The following is a 17,387-nucleotide window of genomic DNA, read 5'->3' as shown; positions in this document are numbered from 1 at the left end:
GTCAGCCTGCCTCCAGCCCAGCTCAGTTGATCAGTGAGCAGGCTTTGCTTGGCAGGCTGCTTTGGCCACATATCTGCTCGGGGTTTGTGTCTGCTCCAAGAGGAGGAAAACTAGGAGGAGGATGACGGGCCTGCAGGTAAGAGGTCAGGTGCCTGTGACCCACCAGTGCTGTCTGCAGACACCCTTTCTCTGCTCACATTAAGTTTTTGGGCTCTGTTTCATTTTGTTGTGCCCCTCTTTTGTGTGTCAGGGTGTGTTTTTAAAGCTTTCTTGGGATGAAGTGTTTTGCTGCGTTCCATCTATAAAAGCATTTCTCTCCCTCTTCACCTCCTTTGGAAACCATTCTTGGTCAGGACCTCTTCATGGTGGGAGTTGTCCTTTCCCCACCCTCAGCATGCACCCCTCCTCCCATCCTGGCTGCCAGGGGGTGTTTCCCCCTCAGCCTATGAAATCTGGCTGGTAACATCTCCCAGATGTTGCAACCCTGGCTGCCATCTTCCCCAGCAACCCCGTGGAGCAGCTCCATTCAGGGCTGTTTCTCAGTACCCCTTGCAGGGCACCCAGGAACCATGCCATGCCCTCCTCTCCAAGCCCCAGCAGGGCAGCTTGGCAGGAGCTTTCCCTGCACCATTTGCCAGAGCACAGGGGAGCTTTGGGAAAAGGGTGTGAGAGGGTGGGTTTGTGGCTCAAGCATAGGGAGATGAGACTTGCAACTCTGAATCTCACCACTGTCTGGGGGGTCCAGCTGCCCCAGGGCCATTGGGGTGCATGAGCTGCTGCAGCCGGCAGGAGTAGCAGGGCCTCACCCCAGGACATGGTGAGTCTCAAGAGCTTGTGCAGGATCTTATTTCTCCCTGGACCTTCAGCTTGTCATTGTTACTAAGCCTGTTCCTAGTCCTGGAGATACACGTGTGTGCTCCTTCAGCACCTTCTGTAATGCTCATTATTTTACACAGTGTTCTTACAGGTCTCATTCACCTCTGAGGAGTCCTGTCTCAAACAGTAAGATTTCACTATGCTTCTTCCCTGCCTGTCCATGACACTTCCCAGCTCTCACTATCCTCTTTCAGCAGCAGGGCAGCCTTGCCCCTGTACTGTTCCAGATGAGGGTCCAGCTGGTTTATGTCATGGCTTTCATATCCGTCTTTGACTCGCTCCCAGCAGCCCCTAATGCCTGGTTGGCCATTGTGGCTGTGGCTGCAGTGGGTCTGAGTGTGGGTCTGCCCAGAGCAGCATGGGAGCAGGCTGCTCTGCCAGCAGCTCCTCTTCAAGACATCACTTGTGTCCCTACCCCATCACCACCTCGCCTGCTCCACCTTCTCTTGGCATCTCTCCTCCAAAACTGTTGGTTTACCCTTCCTCTCCACTCCCCTGGCATCCATCCCTCTCTTCTGTTGTCCCCAGAGGGTCATGTCCCAGCCTAGAGCTGAACAGGTCCTTTCAGGAAAGGTCTGGCCCTGGACCATCTCTAGCGCTTTTGGAGCACAGGGATGTCGAAATGTCAGGGGAGGTGGCAGCTTCCTCTGGGAATATTGGACCTGCAGGGCAGAGCTCTGGTTTGTGTGCTTTGGCTTCAGCCTGCAAGGAGGCTGTGGAGTCCCACACAGAGGGTGAGAGACCTGCTCTGCTCATTTCCCCAAATACTCATAATGTTTCTGCATTTGTGTTAAACACTCCAGTGCTGACTGGACTGAGCTGATAAAAAGTGCCATGCTTCTTGTCAAGAGAGGAATGTTGTTTCCCTGTGTCCTGCAGCAGGAGCTGATAGAGAAATATATTATGCAGTGCTTGAAGAAGGGTCTTAATTATTTTGCAGACTATGTGTTCAGACTTCAAATGCATTTTTCCAATGCCTGCTGTCTAATCTGGAGAACAAAAGGTTATGGTTTATAGGTCAGAGCATGACACCCATTGCGAGCACTCTGCTTTACATCCCAGTTATTCCAATCAATGAGCTTTGCTGAATTTTTTATGCTGTGCTGGGCTTTTATCTCTCTCATTTTATCGAAAAACTACAAAACAAAAACCAAAGTAGAGTCAGATGAATTCCTAAGGTTCTGTTGGCATAAAAATCTACAGGATCTTGAACAAAATAACAACAGCAGTTAAAAGCAGGACTGAAAACAAAGAGGCACAGAGACTATTTTGTGTAACAGAGAAACCAGCTGCTCAATTACAATAGTGCCCATCAACCTATCCAACCTGGAGATATCTATAACTTATCTAGGAACTGTAGAGGCCAGGCAGAGACCTGGGGGGAGGTACTCTTGGACTCAAATCATGGTGCCACTTCACAGAGAAGGGTTGGGATACATTTTCACAGATTTTTCAGCCCAGGAAGGATGCTCTGCTGCTGGGCAGGCAGAAAGAGGTCATTTCCCTTGGCTTGGGGGCACCTTGTGCAACACAAATTGAGAAGTGGGGAAAGGGGAGGTGGGCTCAGAGGGTTGGAAGGGAGAAAGGCCATGATATGCCTGGCCCTTTCACTGCTGCTTCCACCCAGCCTGTATCAGCAGGGTCCCTGCATGGTGCCCCAGAGCCCTGGAGCATGATGATTCCAAGGCATGCAAGGAGCACATGTGGCACAGCTTTTTGAGAGCCCAAATGATGTTTGACACCACCCCTCTATGGGCATGCAGAGGAGAGAAGCCTCTCTGAGGTATGCCACAAGGAAAGAAAAATGAAACAGCAAATAAGAAAAGCCACATTCAATCTCTAGGCAAAAGTCTTGGAGCCACACTCAGGGTGATAAAAGACCAGCAAAGCGTCTCCCCTCCAGTAGCTGCAGTCCTGCCAATGTCGTTTTTGCAGCCCTCGATGCAGTTACCTGAGAATTCAATTTTTTTTTTCTTGGCAAGAAAGAATTTATTTGACCAAACAATGATGCAGCAGCTTCTGCCGCCACTCTCGAGGCAGTAGGGCAGTGTCACCCTCTGCAGCCCCTGGTGCAGCTGGGGAAGGCAGCAGCTCTGCATCCAGCCCAGCGGGAAAGTGCCCCCAGCATTTCTGTGCTCGGGCAATCAATCTTTCTTTCTTTCTTTCTTTCTTTCTTTCTTTCTTTCTTTCTTTCTTTCTTTCTTTCTTTCTCTCTTTCTTTCTCTCTTTCTTTCTCTCTTTCTTTCTCTCTTTCTTTCTCTCTTTCTCTCTTTCTCTCTTTCTCTCTTTCTCTCTTTCCCTCTCTCCCTCTCTCCCTCTCTCCCTCTCTCCTCTCTCTCTCTCTCTCTCTTTCTCTCTTTCTCTCTTTCTCTCTCTCTTTCTTTCTCTCTTTCTTTCTTTCTCTCTTTCTTTCTCTCTTTCTTTCTTTCTCTCTTTCTTTCTCTCTTTCTCTCTCTCTCTCTCTCTCCCTTTCTCCCTTTCTCTCTCCCTTTCTCCCTTTTTCCCTTCCTTCCTTCCTTCCTTCCTTCCTTCCTTCCTTCCTTCCTTCCTTCCTTCCTTCCTTCCTTCCTTCCTTCCTTCCTTCCTTCCTTCCTTCCTTCCTTCCTTCCGTCAAACAGAGGCAAAGGGACTATTGGGGATGTGAATGGGCCGTTCAAATGTGCAGGTCGCCAGCTTTTTAGCCTGAAGGGCAAGGGATGGATTTGTCACAGCAAAATCTCTGTGCCTCCTTTCCCCCTCACCCCAGCAGTGTGGCACGGGGCTCCCGGGGAGCACAAGATGCTTGCCAGGTACACAAACCCTCCAAAGAACCACTGGCTGTCCCCTCCCAGCTCTCCATCAGCATTCAGCAGAGCCTGTCGCCTCTTGCTGGCTGTGCTTCCAGAAAATCAGCTTGTTCCCTTTTCGTCCTCTTCCCCCTTTCCTCCCCTTTCCACCAGGGCTGCCCCGAAGGCAAATACTCGGGCCACCTTTATGTTACCGGTAAAGGAGGATGCAGTGTGGAAGTCTCAGTTAATTCTGGAACTGCTGCAGTCCCATCAGATATTGCTGCATTTCCGTTTAAAAGAAGGGGGGGGGGGGGGGGGGGGGGGGACGGGGCGGGGGGAAATGCTCCAATACAATACATTTGCCAAGGCTGCTTAGGTGACCTACTGCTTTGCATATCAATATGCTTCTTGCAGAACCCAGCGGAGAGCAGCTCCCAGCTGGGTATGTATATTCATTTGCAAGAGGAGAGAAGTATCCTCCCTGAACCGATGGAAACCAGGACGTTTTCAGGTTCAGGCTGAGCAGGGCTTTCAGCCAGCCTGGGCCCCCTGGGAATGGTCTTCTCTTACAGGTCGCTGAAAGGAGCCTCAGGAAAACACATGATTTCTCAGGAGGTTTCAGGCTTGCTCTCTGAGTCTCTGCTACACTGGGAAAAAAATATAAGGGGGCTGCAAATTGACCAAGGTTGAGCATCCCTTGGGGAAATAATCCAGGCACTGTAATACTATATATAAAATAAACCAGGTATAGGGACTTCATCAGTCCACTTTAATCTCAGATTTGTGCCTCAGGGGGGATCATGGATGATCCCTGCTCCTGCCAGAGGTGCTCAGTGCTGGTCGAAGCCAGGATGTGTGACAGTCAAGCCTTAGGGCTCCTGGACTTTGCCATCCTGGCACCACTGTCTGAAGGCTGATGAGCAGCTCTGCTACTCTTGCAGCTGTTAGAGGGCAACATTAATATTTTACTCCTTCCCCAGACCACGGGGCTGAACCACTGGTCGCTGCCAAAAAACACCTCTGCGTTCAGACAGAGTTCAACAGAGCTGCTTTGTGGCTTCCTGTGGCATCTGAAGGGACTGTATTTACATTTCTGACAGTGCAAAGCTAACGTCTCTGTTATTCTGCTTCCCTTACGAGTCTCAGGCTTCCTGTGGGGCTTTTCCCTGTGCTGCAAAGTTGGGATCTGCATCCATTCTATCCTGGGGGTTTTAGCCATGCTCAGACCATGGTAGCTGTAGGCAGGGCAGGTATGGGAGGATGTGTAGGCCTGTTTCATCCCTGGGTCTCTTGGGGATTCACTGCTCTAGAGACTCAGACGATCAGCCAATAATGGATTCATTCCTGCTTACTACCATGGTGGACAGTTCATGCCCAACAGGACAATGCTTATTTAGGGCAGATCAGTGACACAGTTTAACTCGGCTTTGTTTCCCTTCCTCCCTCATCCCATCTACAGCCTTATTTTTCTTTGAGCGTGGGGATTTATCACAAGGCATGTCAACCAAATGATTCCCAGTTTCATTCCCTGAGAATCTGAGGACCCAGTGAACAAATTTGCAAGGCAGTCTTCAGATTTTGGAACACCCATGATTGAAGCAAAGTCAGATTGAACATGAATGGTGCTGGCACACATCCCTAACACTGGTGCACAGTTCTTCCTATCTATCACCCTGTTGTCCTTGAGTCTGACAGTATATGTGATACTTGGGTTATTTCACAAGAGCCTTGATGGAGCAGAGTGTGGTCAAAATGGACATGCAGACTGAGGAGAGCAATTCCTGTCTGTGCTTCCCAGCCCACCACATGATCAGCAAACAAAGCAAATCCAGGAGCTGTGAAAATGGTGTGTGACAACATGCAAGCATATCACTTGAGAAAGTCTTAATGCAGACAAAGAGCCTGGGAAAATGCAGGGTTGGGTTGTTTGGAGAGGTTTTGATTGTGTTTTCAAAACAGTGATGAACTGTGTTGTTTATTTTACAGTACATGTCAGGATTCGGAAATGAACATGTTTCTGAGGATCCACGCTGTCCAGGAGCTTTACCAGAGGGACAGGTACTGAGGTTTTTTTTTAAGTGCTTTATCAAAATGCACTCTTGAGTGAATATCTAATCCCTTGGCTTCTTTTCATCTTAACATATTTCCTTTCTCTCGGCCACCATGAAAATCTCCAGAAACCTTCTCTATACAACACTGGAATAATAAGATGCTGGCAGAAGTCGGAATTAAAGATTTCCATTCATACTTTCTATTTTTAAGTTATTTGTGATCTTCCAAGTTTCACCTTGGATGTTAAGGCTTGCCTAAATTACCTCTGCTCAGCAACAGGTTTTTTTTTTTTTTTTCCTAAAGGAGTCTGCAATACAAGTGGCTCAGCCACACTGAGAAGGAAGCCACCAGCTCTGGATTTAACCAGAGCAGAAGTTTGAAGATTGGCAGGGAGATATGCTCATGCAGGAGAGGCAGATTTCACAACTTCTGCAGGAATGGGGTTCAATGAAGCTGACATACAAGTCTTTGGCAGGGGAGAAGCTTCTTTGTAGGGAGGGGACATGAATGCCTGTAGTAATAAGGTGACAGATTCATTTTTAAAAGTAACTTCTGAACATGTTGGATGAAAATAAGTTATGTGTTTTAAGGAAAAGAATCACAACCCACATGGTGCTACTCTCTTGGTGCCCAGAGGTGAGAACGAAACCCTGAGGAATTAAATCTCTCTCACCTCCTTTTGTGCTGGTCTCCTTTACACCAGTACACACTCTGAGACTGCCTGTGGCTTCCCTCGGATGCCTTGTAATCCTTCGGACTTGGATAGCAGCACATCTCCTATGAAGACAGGCTTAGAGGGTTGGGGTTGTTCAGCCTGGAGAAGAGAAGGCTCCAGGGAGGCTTTATAGAACTTTCCAATACCTAAATAGCCAGATACCCCTGCAGAACAAGGGATCTACAGGGGACTTTTCACAAGGGCATGTAGTGGATAGGACAAGGCAGAATGGCTTTTAACCAAAAGAAGGCAGGTTTAGATTAGATATTAAGAAGAAATTCTTTACTATGAGAATGTGCAACACTGGCACAGATTGCCCAGAGAAGCTGCGAATAGTCCATCCCTGGAAATGTTCTAGGTCAGGTTGGATGGCTTTAAACAACCTGGTCAAGTGGGAAGTGACCCTGTCAATGGCAGGGAGGTTGGAACTAGATGGTCTTTAAGGGTGCATTCCAATCCAAACCATTCTAGGATTCTATGACTTGGTGCTTAGCCAATTATATCCCTTGGTGCTCCTCTTCCCCATCTATGCAAAGGGGCCAGTAGAATTAAGGTCAAATGGAGACTTTTTCAGCTTTTGGTTTTCCCGAGTTTTCTGGATCCCTCCAGTTCTGATATTTTACATGTTGTGTGCCAGTGAGGACACTAACATACAGCACAGGGACACATTAAATGCAAATGTCCCCATGGTCTGCATGGCAGGCCACGGTGTGCTCACAAGAAAGACAAACTGCTGTGCTGATTCAGGCTGGTAGTTGGCCGGTGCAGTGTCTTGTTACTGAGGCTGGCTAGAAAAAATGTAAGATAGAGGCACCTAAAAACTGGAAGATCAATAGTGGTGGCTTCTGGTCTAAAAAGGCAGTGGGATGTGGTGGATGTGCTCTTTGAGGATTTCCACAGCAGCACCACTTTCCAGAGCAGACTCCTCCAGCTCCTGGCTGAGGTGCTCTCATCTGGACAGAGTGTGGACTCTGTATCAAAAATTAATAGAAAAATCAGAAAACAAGTTAGACAAAAAAGATCTTCAGTCCCGGGAGTGGATCCTTTCTCCAATGAAGTATTTATAAGCCTGGCATCTGCAGTAGTGCTGGCTAAGATAAAAGTTCCAAGGGTTATTGATCCCTCTGCCTCACTGCATACACATACTGACAAGATGGAGCTGGAGGGCTGGAAGCTACACACACTCAGAGAGCTTTAGCTCTCCCCTCTGTCTACCTCTCAGGGCAGGGTTTGATACCATATGGATGGCTGGTCTGCTCAGCAGCAGGACACAGGATGCTATAGTAGACCTTGCAGGAAGGAGATGGGATAGCAAATGGTGTATGACACCCACTGGGGTGTTTCCTGCAGCTTTTGGATGTCTTTGCTTCTTGCTGATCTCAAACAAATAGATGGTGGCCTACTTAGATCAAAATACTTAGTTTCTGTTCTCTGAAAAGGAGGAATCTGTCCTCCAGTTATGAACTCATAAGGGTTGCTAAAACCTGTGCTAGCTGTACCCACGACTCTGCAGAGGGGGAAGCGGCCCCTTTGTACTCCAAAGGAGGACTCTCACTGTGCAGAAACCCTGCAGGAAAGCAAAGGCTCCTACACAGGTCACTGATGCTTTTGGGCAGCAAGCAGCACTGTCAGGAGGAAGCAGTATGACTCCAAAATGCCTGCTCTGGGCACCAGTTCCATAGGCAGAGGGCAGGAGGAGAAGGGGGAATTCAGTGCTTTCAGCTTCTGTAAGTCTTTATTAGCCTTCTGGAAAGCCAGCCAGACATGATGCTCTGGGGTAACCCCTCTGAACACTTGGTCTGAGAAGAGTTTGTGCTCAATACCGGTCTGCTTTTCAGTCTGTTTTCACTGGGAATTATTTCCTTCTCCCTGATACTTCTGTTTCTGACCCTGTGCAGCACTGCCCCTTGCAGCTTACTCTATTGCTGCCTCAGTAGCTGTGCTGACTCCTTAGGGCACTTTTGTGGCATGTGGGAATGGTGTTTGGGCTATGGCTGGTGCCTCAGAGGAGCAAGAACACACAAGTACTTGAGCTTAAGCACAGCCTCAGGAGAGCACAGCACCCTACAGCATCAGGGTGCAGGGTGCCCAGGTCAGTGCTCTCCTGGAGGCTTCAGAGCCGAGTTCCATGCCACTGCCTCTGACTCCTTATATTTCCTTCTCCTCCCATCCAGAACAACCCTCAAGTCTGCCCGTACGGCCTGTACGCGGAGCAGCTCTCGGGCTCTGCCTTCACCTGTCCCCGACCCACCAACAAACGCAGGTACCGTCACCCCTGGCACTGGGAGGGGGATGTGGCACTTGGGGTGAGCACTGGGGAGCAGTGCAGAGGCTGCCTCAGTGCTTTCTGCAAGCCTAGAAGGGTAAAACACCTCTGCTGTGCACTGGGAGAGGTACAAGGACAGAAAACCATGGGAGATGGAGAGAAAAGGCTTTGGTGGGGCGAGTGGGTTAAGAAAATGCTGAGAAGGAGTGATTGGGGTGGAAAAAAAGTGGTTTTCTGAGCAAGATGAGGAAGGGGGTGATGTTCACAGGGATCCTATGGTCCTGAGTGGGTTATGTGTGCTGTGTAAAACAACCTCAGGGTTTCAGCCCTGATGCTTCTATGGAAGGACCACCCCTGCCCACTGGCACTGGTAGGCACCTGATGATGGACAGTGTCAAAGCCAAGCCTCTGAGAAAGGGATGTTCCTGTATCCTGGTTGGGGCCAGTGAGCTGCTAGCTCAGTCTGTTCCCATTTTGGGGCTGCTCAGGGCCTCAGAAAAGTGCCAGGCACCCAGCATGATCTTTAACACCTCAGCAGTGCTGGGAACAGCTCGTTCCAGCCAGCAGCAAGCTTCCCAGGGCTCTGTCCCGGTTGTCATGCTCCGGCCATAACCAGATTGCAGAAGATGGGTTTCTCTTTTTGCTTCTCCCGCTGTGGCTCTTCTGTCCCTTTTGCTGCTTGCTCAAATGAAAGGCAAATGCATCATCTGAGATGCCTCTGCTCTCCAGGCTGGTGCCAGCTCTCAGTGTGCGTGGGAAAGGGATGAATCATTGTTTGCTGCACGAAGTTGTCCTTGATGGAATTTTTCCAGCTCTCAAGGGAGAGCTCCCTCCTCCCCTCTCCCACTTGCCCAAACTGCAACCACCCCTGTTAACACATCCAAAGCATGGGCTGCCCTGCCTAGCTCAGGCTTTTCTGATCACCTCTGCTCTCTCACCTGACTGAAAGCCCAGCTTCGGGCTTGGCTGCACCATTCAGGGTGTGTGGATACCGCAGTGGCAGTGCTGGCAGGGCCCACAGCCACAGCAGGCAGCAAGGAGGGAGAGTAATGGTCCCAGGCAGTGACAGAGGCATGGGGGACCCCCTACAGCAGCAGGAAGCATCACATAAAACTCTGGGCTTTGCTGCATGGGCCTGGCCAACAAAGCATAAGATGCTACTTTTTGTAACGCATCCAAATTCAGATACAGGCTGTCTCCAGAGAGCTCCTCTGTTTTTTCCATTGGACACTGATCATGCCTGTCTTGTCTGAGCTGCTTTATAGCTGTGTTTAAACAAGCTTCTTTTTCCAGCTGTGAGATTGCTGTATTTCAGCAACAGAAAAAGCTGTATCTTTTTTTTTTTATATGCATATGTGTGAATGTAGGCATAAGTAATTACACGTAAATACACATATAGACATTTACCTGAATAAAGCAGGACATGTTTGTATTTAGAGCCTATAATGAAAGCCATCTCTCTGGAAACCTCTGGCTGTGAGCTGTTGTTTGCTATGTAATTTTAATATTAATATTATTAGTTTGGTATTTAATAAACCTTTTGTTCCAGTTGCCACCCATGTAAATGTTATTCTAGGAGTTCAATCAGCCAGCAGCTACCCAGAGGGTTTAACCTCTTCCCCAGGCTAATCCAGGAGTTTTTCTTTTTTGTAGCTGGCTGTATCGAATCCTACCTTCAGTCTGCCACAAACCCTTCAAACCTCTCGAGGAAGGCCACTTGACACATGACTGGGATGAAATTGAGCCTGACCCCAACCAGGTAACCATGCTGGAAGGAGCCCTGATCCTGCCGGGAGGACAATCAAATATCAAACCAATCAGAAGTGCAAAGGCACTGAGTTGCAAGAGGTCTGAGGGGAGCCATGGGCTCCTGGGGGTCTGACCAATTCAGAAGCAGGCTCTTGTCCGCCACCTGTTCATTTTTCCTCACCATGGAAGGACAGCCCTCGATGCTTGTTTCTTCCCACCTTGACAGATCCTTGTGCTGCTTCCCAGCATGGCTACAGTGCCACAGGGTTAGACCTGTGCTACCTGGCATCTCCCCTGGGGGTTCCTGTTGGCCACCTTTTAATCTGCTGTCTCTTCTCCTTCAGCATCCCCCATCAAATTCTCACAGCCCAGCTCAGCTAGCAGAGCAGCTGCTTGTCTCTGCCATCCATCCTCTCCTTCCCTGCGCTTTTGGAGAGGCTACTGGCTGCCAGCCCATTTCTCTGCAGCCCTCGTGGGAAATCTCGCTTCATTCTGGAGAGTCACACAGAGAGATGGAATTTGTCTTCCTCTCTTACGGCCTTGCCATTGTCTTTAATCATGATTTCTCCCCTGCCAGCCCCAGAACATTTGGTTTTGCTAATCTGTTGCCATTCTCCTCTCAACATCATCTCACGGTCATTGGTTTTCACTCCTCTCAGGTTTTGCCCTTTGATGCATCATGATTAACTAATTTCCTGCCTCCCGGCAGCCTCACCATTTGTCTAAATAATTGCCCAGATCTGCTGAAATATGTTTTCCAGCCATTGACCAAGGAGCAGTGACAGGCTCATATTTACATGCCTTTGGTCCTCCTTCCCAGATGAAGCTCCAATGACTTCTGTTATCACCTCATCCATCCTCAATGCCCTTCCGCACCCTACATCTACCTTTATGATTATTTATGATTACAGTAATTCCAAGATGCCCAGCTCTCAGGCATGTGAAACCATTTACGTGTAGTACCTTTTTAATCTAAGGAGACAGCAGCAAAGCTCCTACCCACTCCCTCCCTTGCCACCAAACCTGCAAGAGTTATTTCCTGGCAAGAAGTGGGAGCCACCTTCCTGCTTTCCTTCTTATCCTCTCTGAAGCAGAGCCAGAGACAAGGTTCAGTTTGTTGGACAATACCTATTTTTCCCTGCAATGTTTTGTGTTTCACCCAGGTACTTAAAGAGCTTCAGCAATCCTCATCCATCTAAAAAGGTGGCCATATGGAGGCACCTTATGCAAAGCCAATTGAAGGCAATGGGAAAAACGACACTTTAAAATTACCCAAGGACAATGGCAGAATTATAAGACACAGATGACAAAACTGAAAAGGAGTCAAATGTGATGAAAAAATATGGGGTAGCATCTGAGCAAGAAATGCTGAAACAGAAGAAAGCTCTGATGACTGGAGCAGAGATGACAAAGGGAAACTATGATTGAGAGGCAGAGAGAAAACAAATACCAATAACAAATGTCACAGTAAAAAATAAACAAACAAACAATAAAAAACCCCAACAATCAAAAAAACCCAGACAAACATAAACTGAAACTTCTTGTGAGAGGATGCAAGTGGATTCAAATCCAACAAATATTTTGGACTCCTCTGGCACCTTCTGTCTGAGGACCTATCTATAAAGATAGATTAAAAATAGGATTTTTTTAACCTTGGCACTTCACAGGCCTGCCAATTACTTTACAAAAGTATGATTAAAAAATTTAAAAGCCTTCCCCCCCCCCAAAAAAAAAAACCCACAAAAACAAACACCCCCCCACCACCACCACTTGTAAACCAGATTATCAAGGCAACAAGGAAAGAGAGGAAAGAAGAGAGAGCTACCTCAGCAAGGAGAAGCAGGGGGAGGACAGGAGTCTACTTTCGTTTTGAATTACCACCATTCGTGTTCTGATCACTGGCACCTCTTTCTTGTTTTTTGTTTGCTGCAATCTAGCTGCGGTGGAAACCTTTTGAGATTCCAAAAGCCCCTCAGAATAAGATGGACTTTGTGAGCGTAAGTTGGGGAACCAGGGCATCTGGGCATCCTCCATCTCTGTTTCCCCTCAGGAGGTGGCAGGGCACAGAAGATGCTCAGAGCTGGGGTAATACTGGCGGTTTTGAAACCACTGGGCTTGCAGAGCATCTGTGGGAGGGGAGAGGATTGCAGATTTCGACCAACTGTCAGTGGGCTTGATTTTCTTCATTGACTTTCATGGAACTCTTGAAAAAAAAAGCCCTAGCCCTCAGTTTTCCCCAGACCCTTGGCTGGAAAACACTAACTTACACGTATTTTAAGAAACCCTTATTATATTAAAGAGAATCCAACAGTTTGACAAAAGGCCACACAGAAAAAGGCTGGTAGCAGTGTGGGAAGTGAGAGAGGAGGTGAGAGCCTGCAAAAAGGTGGGGTGAGGGGAGGAAAGAGGGCTGCCCCTGCTCCCCTGCCTGCTGTTCATTCCTGGTGCTTTGGGTTTGCCTGTAGGGACTGCACACCTTGTGTGGCGCCGGTGAGCCCAGAGGACGCAATGGCATCGCCGTCCATATTTTTGTCTGCAACACCTCCATGATCGACAGGTCAGTGCCTGCTGTGCTGGTGGCTCAGGCTGCTCCAGGCTGTCTGTCTGCCTGTTTGCCACCAACCTGAGTCTGGCCCCCAGCATCCCTGTACACCCTGTGCTCCTCTGTGCACAGGCAAGCATGTTCTCCGTGTCCACGGCAGGTTGTGCTCTGTAGTCAAACACTGGAGGAGTGGGCGAGGAACCACCAAGAGAATTAGGGAGCTAGACATGGGGGTGCAGCAAGAGGAGATGTGCTGGATTTAGGTCCTCTAGCTGCTCCTCAGAATTCACCACACATGCAGCAGGCATTGCTGCTCCCTGCAGTGGCTCAGGGGGGAAATCAGCCCCACTCCCCAGCTTACAATACCTGATGTACCCATGAGTACAAAGGCAGGGACCTGGCAGAGGTCAGAGGACATCCTGCTTCCAGGCCGGGCCATTTACTTAAGCGTTGGACTTGATGGTCCTTGTGGGTCCCTTTCAACTCAGAATATTCTGTGAAATTGTGAAACTCTGCCATGTCAGTCTCCCAGCTCAAAACTCCCCAGCTGTGGCTGTGGTGTGCACAAATGCATGGGGCTTATATATAGCACCTTCACCTTACTGTTTTCCTTCTTCTTTAGATGCCTTTATAATTCGGATGGCGACTTCCTGATTGGTGAGTTGATGCTTTGGCTTCTTTTTTCCTTTTTTGGCTTCTTTTTTCCTCCAGGTGGTTCTACCTGGGGTACCACCTGCCTGCCTCATTGTTCTTCCAGAGCCTGGGGCTCTACAGCCAAGATTTGGAGGAGAGAGTTGGCTTCACCCCCATGCCATGCAGATTTGGTGGTCTGGCACCAGCTTGGCTGCTGGGCGAGTTGCACTACTCCTATGCCAGACCTCAACTCTTTGAGCAGTGACCCAGCTTCCTTGCCATGGTGCTCAGGGATCATTTCTCAGTCCTCCCCAGACTGGTATTAGACACACCACAGGCAGAGGTTTTCTGGAAATCATAAACCTCAGGATTTCTGAACAGCTTATAGTTAGATGCCTTTGTTACTTTAGCCCAAGATTATTTGGCACAACAGCTTAGCTCCCATGCTGTGCCAGCCTCAGGCAACCAGACTGCCACAGTGAGTGTGGAGGTTGACACATAAAGTCCACACACAGTGAAAAATATTCTGAGTGGTATCAGAAGTCACATATTTGCTTGTATCTTTCTTGAGTAAGGAACAGGAATGCCTTCGGGACACCAACAGGAACATTTGTCCCATCAAATAGCTATTAAATTGTTCTCACTCACCTCCCTCACTACTGTGAAGTAAAAGTGCCAGGGCAGGTTTTGTAAATCTGCTAGTTTTTCAAGTCAAAATGTGATTTCTCCTGTGCCAGGACAATAATGGAAAACAATGCAGGTGTTAGCAGAGTATTGCTTCTTCCCTCAGGAAGCAGTTATTCCCAGACATCTCACACTGCCACAGTCATGACAAAGATGGGTACATGCACTGTTTCATACGAAGATTGTGAGACAAAGAGGTATGGACCCAAGTGTATCAAATCCCATTTATTTGGACTGTGGTGCAAACCTTACACCAAGGGGCTCTGAAGATTTGCTCATACAAGTACCTTCTGTGACGTGGGGATGATGGGGCTGGTCAGGAAGCTTCACTCCCGTGCAGTTGTCTCTGCTGCAAGAGTCCCTGTGGAGCTGTGTCAGAAAGGGCCAATTGCTCTTCCTTGGAGCCTGGATGCTCTGACCGGGACAGAGAAGGTGGCAATCATCACACTACTTCAGCTCCTCTGCCTGCATTTTCTTTCCACAGTGCCCCAGCAAGGAAAACTGCTCATCACAACTGAGTTTGGGAAGATGCTAGTGGAGCCAAATGAAATCTGTGTCATCCAGGTAAGGACTGAATGCACCTTGCCTGTGGCTCAGAGTCAGATGTTGGAGCAAGCCAACTCCTGCACTCAACTGCTCATGGTTTGTCAGCAAAGTCCTGGGAGGATCCTAGTATATTTCTTTATTTTCCAGCAAGGAATGCGTTTCAGTGTGGAGGTGTTTGGAGAGACCAGAGGCTACATCCTGGAGGTGTATGGGGCACACTTTGAGCTGCCTGACCTGGGACCCATTGGTAATGATCTCCTGTTAGACTTACAGTGAATTTCATAGGGACAGGCATGAATTGCAAGCCCAAATGTGATCCATCACATCCTCCCATGCACATACTCTTTCACAAAGATGCTTTCCAGCACTGTTATTCCCCAGAAGAGCAAGCATCTGCCCAAAAAAATGTGACAGACCAGTTGTCCAGAGATTCCCCTGGCACTGAATGGACCACTTATCTTCCACCGTCTTTTCTACTATTTGCTTTTCAATTCTGTTCAGTGTGTCCCCATCCGCTGGCTCTGAACCTGTTCCTACCAAAAGAAACCAAAAAGGCCATCAGCACTGATGCCTCATACTTACAGCATAAACTGGAGTGATAGGAGAGAATTTTCCTGGTAAAAGGAAGGGCAGATTTCAGAGGCAACTGAAAATGAGATATTCCTGAAGGCCCATTTTAGATTTAATCAAGTGTTTTTCCCCCCTTACTTCTGTTAACAGAGGAACCTTGGAGTGCTTTAGTGTTAGAAACTGCTTCCTCTGGAGAATTAGAAGCCAATAAAATGAGCAGCACAGGACTTGGATCAGCAACACATTCACATCTCCGTGTAGTGCTGCCCGGGAGGATCTGCTTTCACTAAGTGCAGGTCTAGCTCTCATAAATCACAGATCCCCTGTGCCAGATGCCTCCTGCTCTGTGCAGAGTCACAGATCATGAAGGCACAGCCTCTTGCTGCCATGTCAAAGATATTGCGAGGGGACACAGCATCTGAAGGCCTGCTGCCCACATCATGATTCCCCAGTCAGCTTTCTGGCAGTGCTCAGCTCAGGTTATGTCACCTTCCTTATCCTTTGGGTACTTGCCTCCAAATTTATCTTGCTGAGAAAAACACCTCCTGGTTACTGCTTCTAAGATTGTCTCAGGGAAGGGAAGTGAAACTCCTCTTGTAACAGCTAAAATACCTATGAAACCAGTGCCAACAATTCTCCACTTTCAGACTGGTGTTTTGGGGTAGGTTGGTTCAGGTTGGATTGGGGTTTTTTTTTCCCGCACTAGATATTTTTAGCTCTCAGCATGATCTAAAGGAGTGGCCATGCTTCAAGCAAATTAGCTGGTATTATCAGTCAGCAACAAGCTTGGTGCAGCATATCTGCGTTCAAGGGCATTTGTATCTCATGGCCATGGTGAAAGTGAAGCTTTGTCCTTCTTTCAGTGGAGAACCAACCCAATCTGCAACTGTTCAATGGAACCCCACCTGAGCATCTTCTTTCTATGACATGGTGGGCACATCATTTTCCATATGGAGCTGTCACGATCCGCTCACACAAGCGGGGTTCGTGATGGTTTGTTTTAGGGATCTCAGAGCGCAAAAGACACAGCGGGGGACAAACTCAGTTTATTCAATCACAAATGCACCTTTATTTAGTGCCAACAAATGCGATAGTGGGGAGAGAAAAGAGAATAGTAAGAAAGACAGAAAAAGAGGGAAGGGGATTATAGCTGCCAACGTGGAGGGACGAGTCCTCGAGGCGTGAAGATGCCTATAGACGCGATCTTCTCCAGTGGGGTGATCACAAAAGTGAGCGGGGGTCTCCAGGGTTTTTATAGGTAACAGAAGCGAGGGGCACAGAGCCAAAGCAGGAACCACCTGGTTAAAGGTTGAATGCTCAGGAACAGGCTGCAAACCGTACCTTCGTCACGGACAGACCAGTTTGGACAGGTGGCCTGGGCTTGGTCCCTTGTGCCATTGTTCTTGCGTTCCGTTCTCATGGGGCTGCATGCCAGTCCTCCGAGGCTTGGCAAGCGTTTCATCTCAGCCAGGCCAAGGACTCCTTTCAGAGTCTGGGGTCTCAGTCCTCAATCATTGGAGACAGTTGTGAGGCATATCACATCCTTGGACAGACTCTGACAGGAGCCTACAGTGATTTTTTCAACAGCTTGCCTTTTAGCCAGCTGCAGCTTTCTGCCATTCCCCAGTTATCCTACCCTGTGCCCGCTCTACTAGATTATTGATATGGTTGCCCAGCCTGTTTGTAAGAAGTTTTCCCATTAGCTACTTTTTCAGACACAGTTAGACTTTCTTTGGGATTTTGATTTGGAGGGGTTTTTTTGTCTCCAGAAGGCAGGAATCTATTATAAGGCTTACTTTCTGGAGAAAAGAAAAAGAGTGCACTTGCCTGTAAACCTTTTCAGGAGGTGGTAATTATACGAGCTCCTCTTCACCACCTACCCGCCTTCCCCTCAGAGACCAAGATCCTTTGTATTTCAGTCTTACTTTATTTTAACTTCACATTTCACTTGGAAAAAAGTGACAGCTGGAGAAAAGCAGTGACTGT

The 17,387-nt window shown here is 48.3% G+C and overlaps 1 protein-coding gene across 2 annotated transcripts in view; it reads left to right on the top strand.

Moving 5' to 3' along the window:
* HGD (homogentisate 1,2-dioxygenase) overlaps positions 1-17,387 on the top strand; it is a 30,639-nt gene that overhangs the window by 6,095 nt on the left and 7,157 nt on the right. Inside the window, exons 1-9 of one of the 2 annotated variants that reach the window (XM_066175309.1) lie at positions 9-136; positions 5,631-5,702; positions 8,586-8,674; positions 10,331-10,436; positions 12,364-12,423; positions 12,892-12,983; positions 13,591-13,625; positions 14,770-14,849; positions 14,979-15,078. In XM_066175309.1, the coding sequence (XP_066031406.1) occupies positions 122-136; positions 5,631-5,702; positions 8,586-8,674; positions 10,331-10,436; positions 12,364-12,423; positions 12,892-12,983; positions 13,591-13,625; positions 14,770-14,849; positions 14,979-15,078 (649 nt within the window). In that variant the 5' untranslated portion in view covers positions 9-121. Of the gene's footprint in view, positions 1-8; positions 137-5,630; positions 5,703-8,585; positions 8,675-10,330; positions 10,437-12,363; positions 12,424-12,891; positions 12,984-13,590; positions 13,626-14,769; positions 14,850-14,978; positions 15,079-17,387 lie in introns of those variants that run through there. The other variant, XM_066175310.1, reaches the window with a different exon arrangement.

Source organism: Chamaea fasciata, unplaced genomic scaffold, assembly GCF_029207755.1.
Source record: "Chamaea fasciata isolate MVZ Bird 193981 ecotype frontalis unplaced genomic scaffold, bChaFas1.0.hap1 SCAF_2, whole genome shotgun sequence".
Classification (NCBI taxonomy): Eukaryota; Metazoa; Chordata; class Aves; order Passeriformes; family Sylviidae; genus Chamaea; species Chamaea fasciata.
The sequence above is the reverse complement of the archived record's forward strand: the minus strand, read 5'-3'. Positions and strand labels throughout refer to the sequence as shown.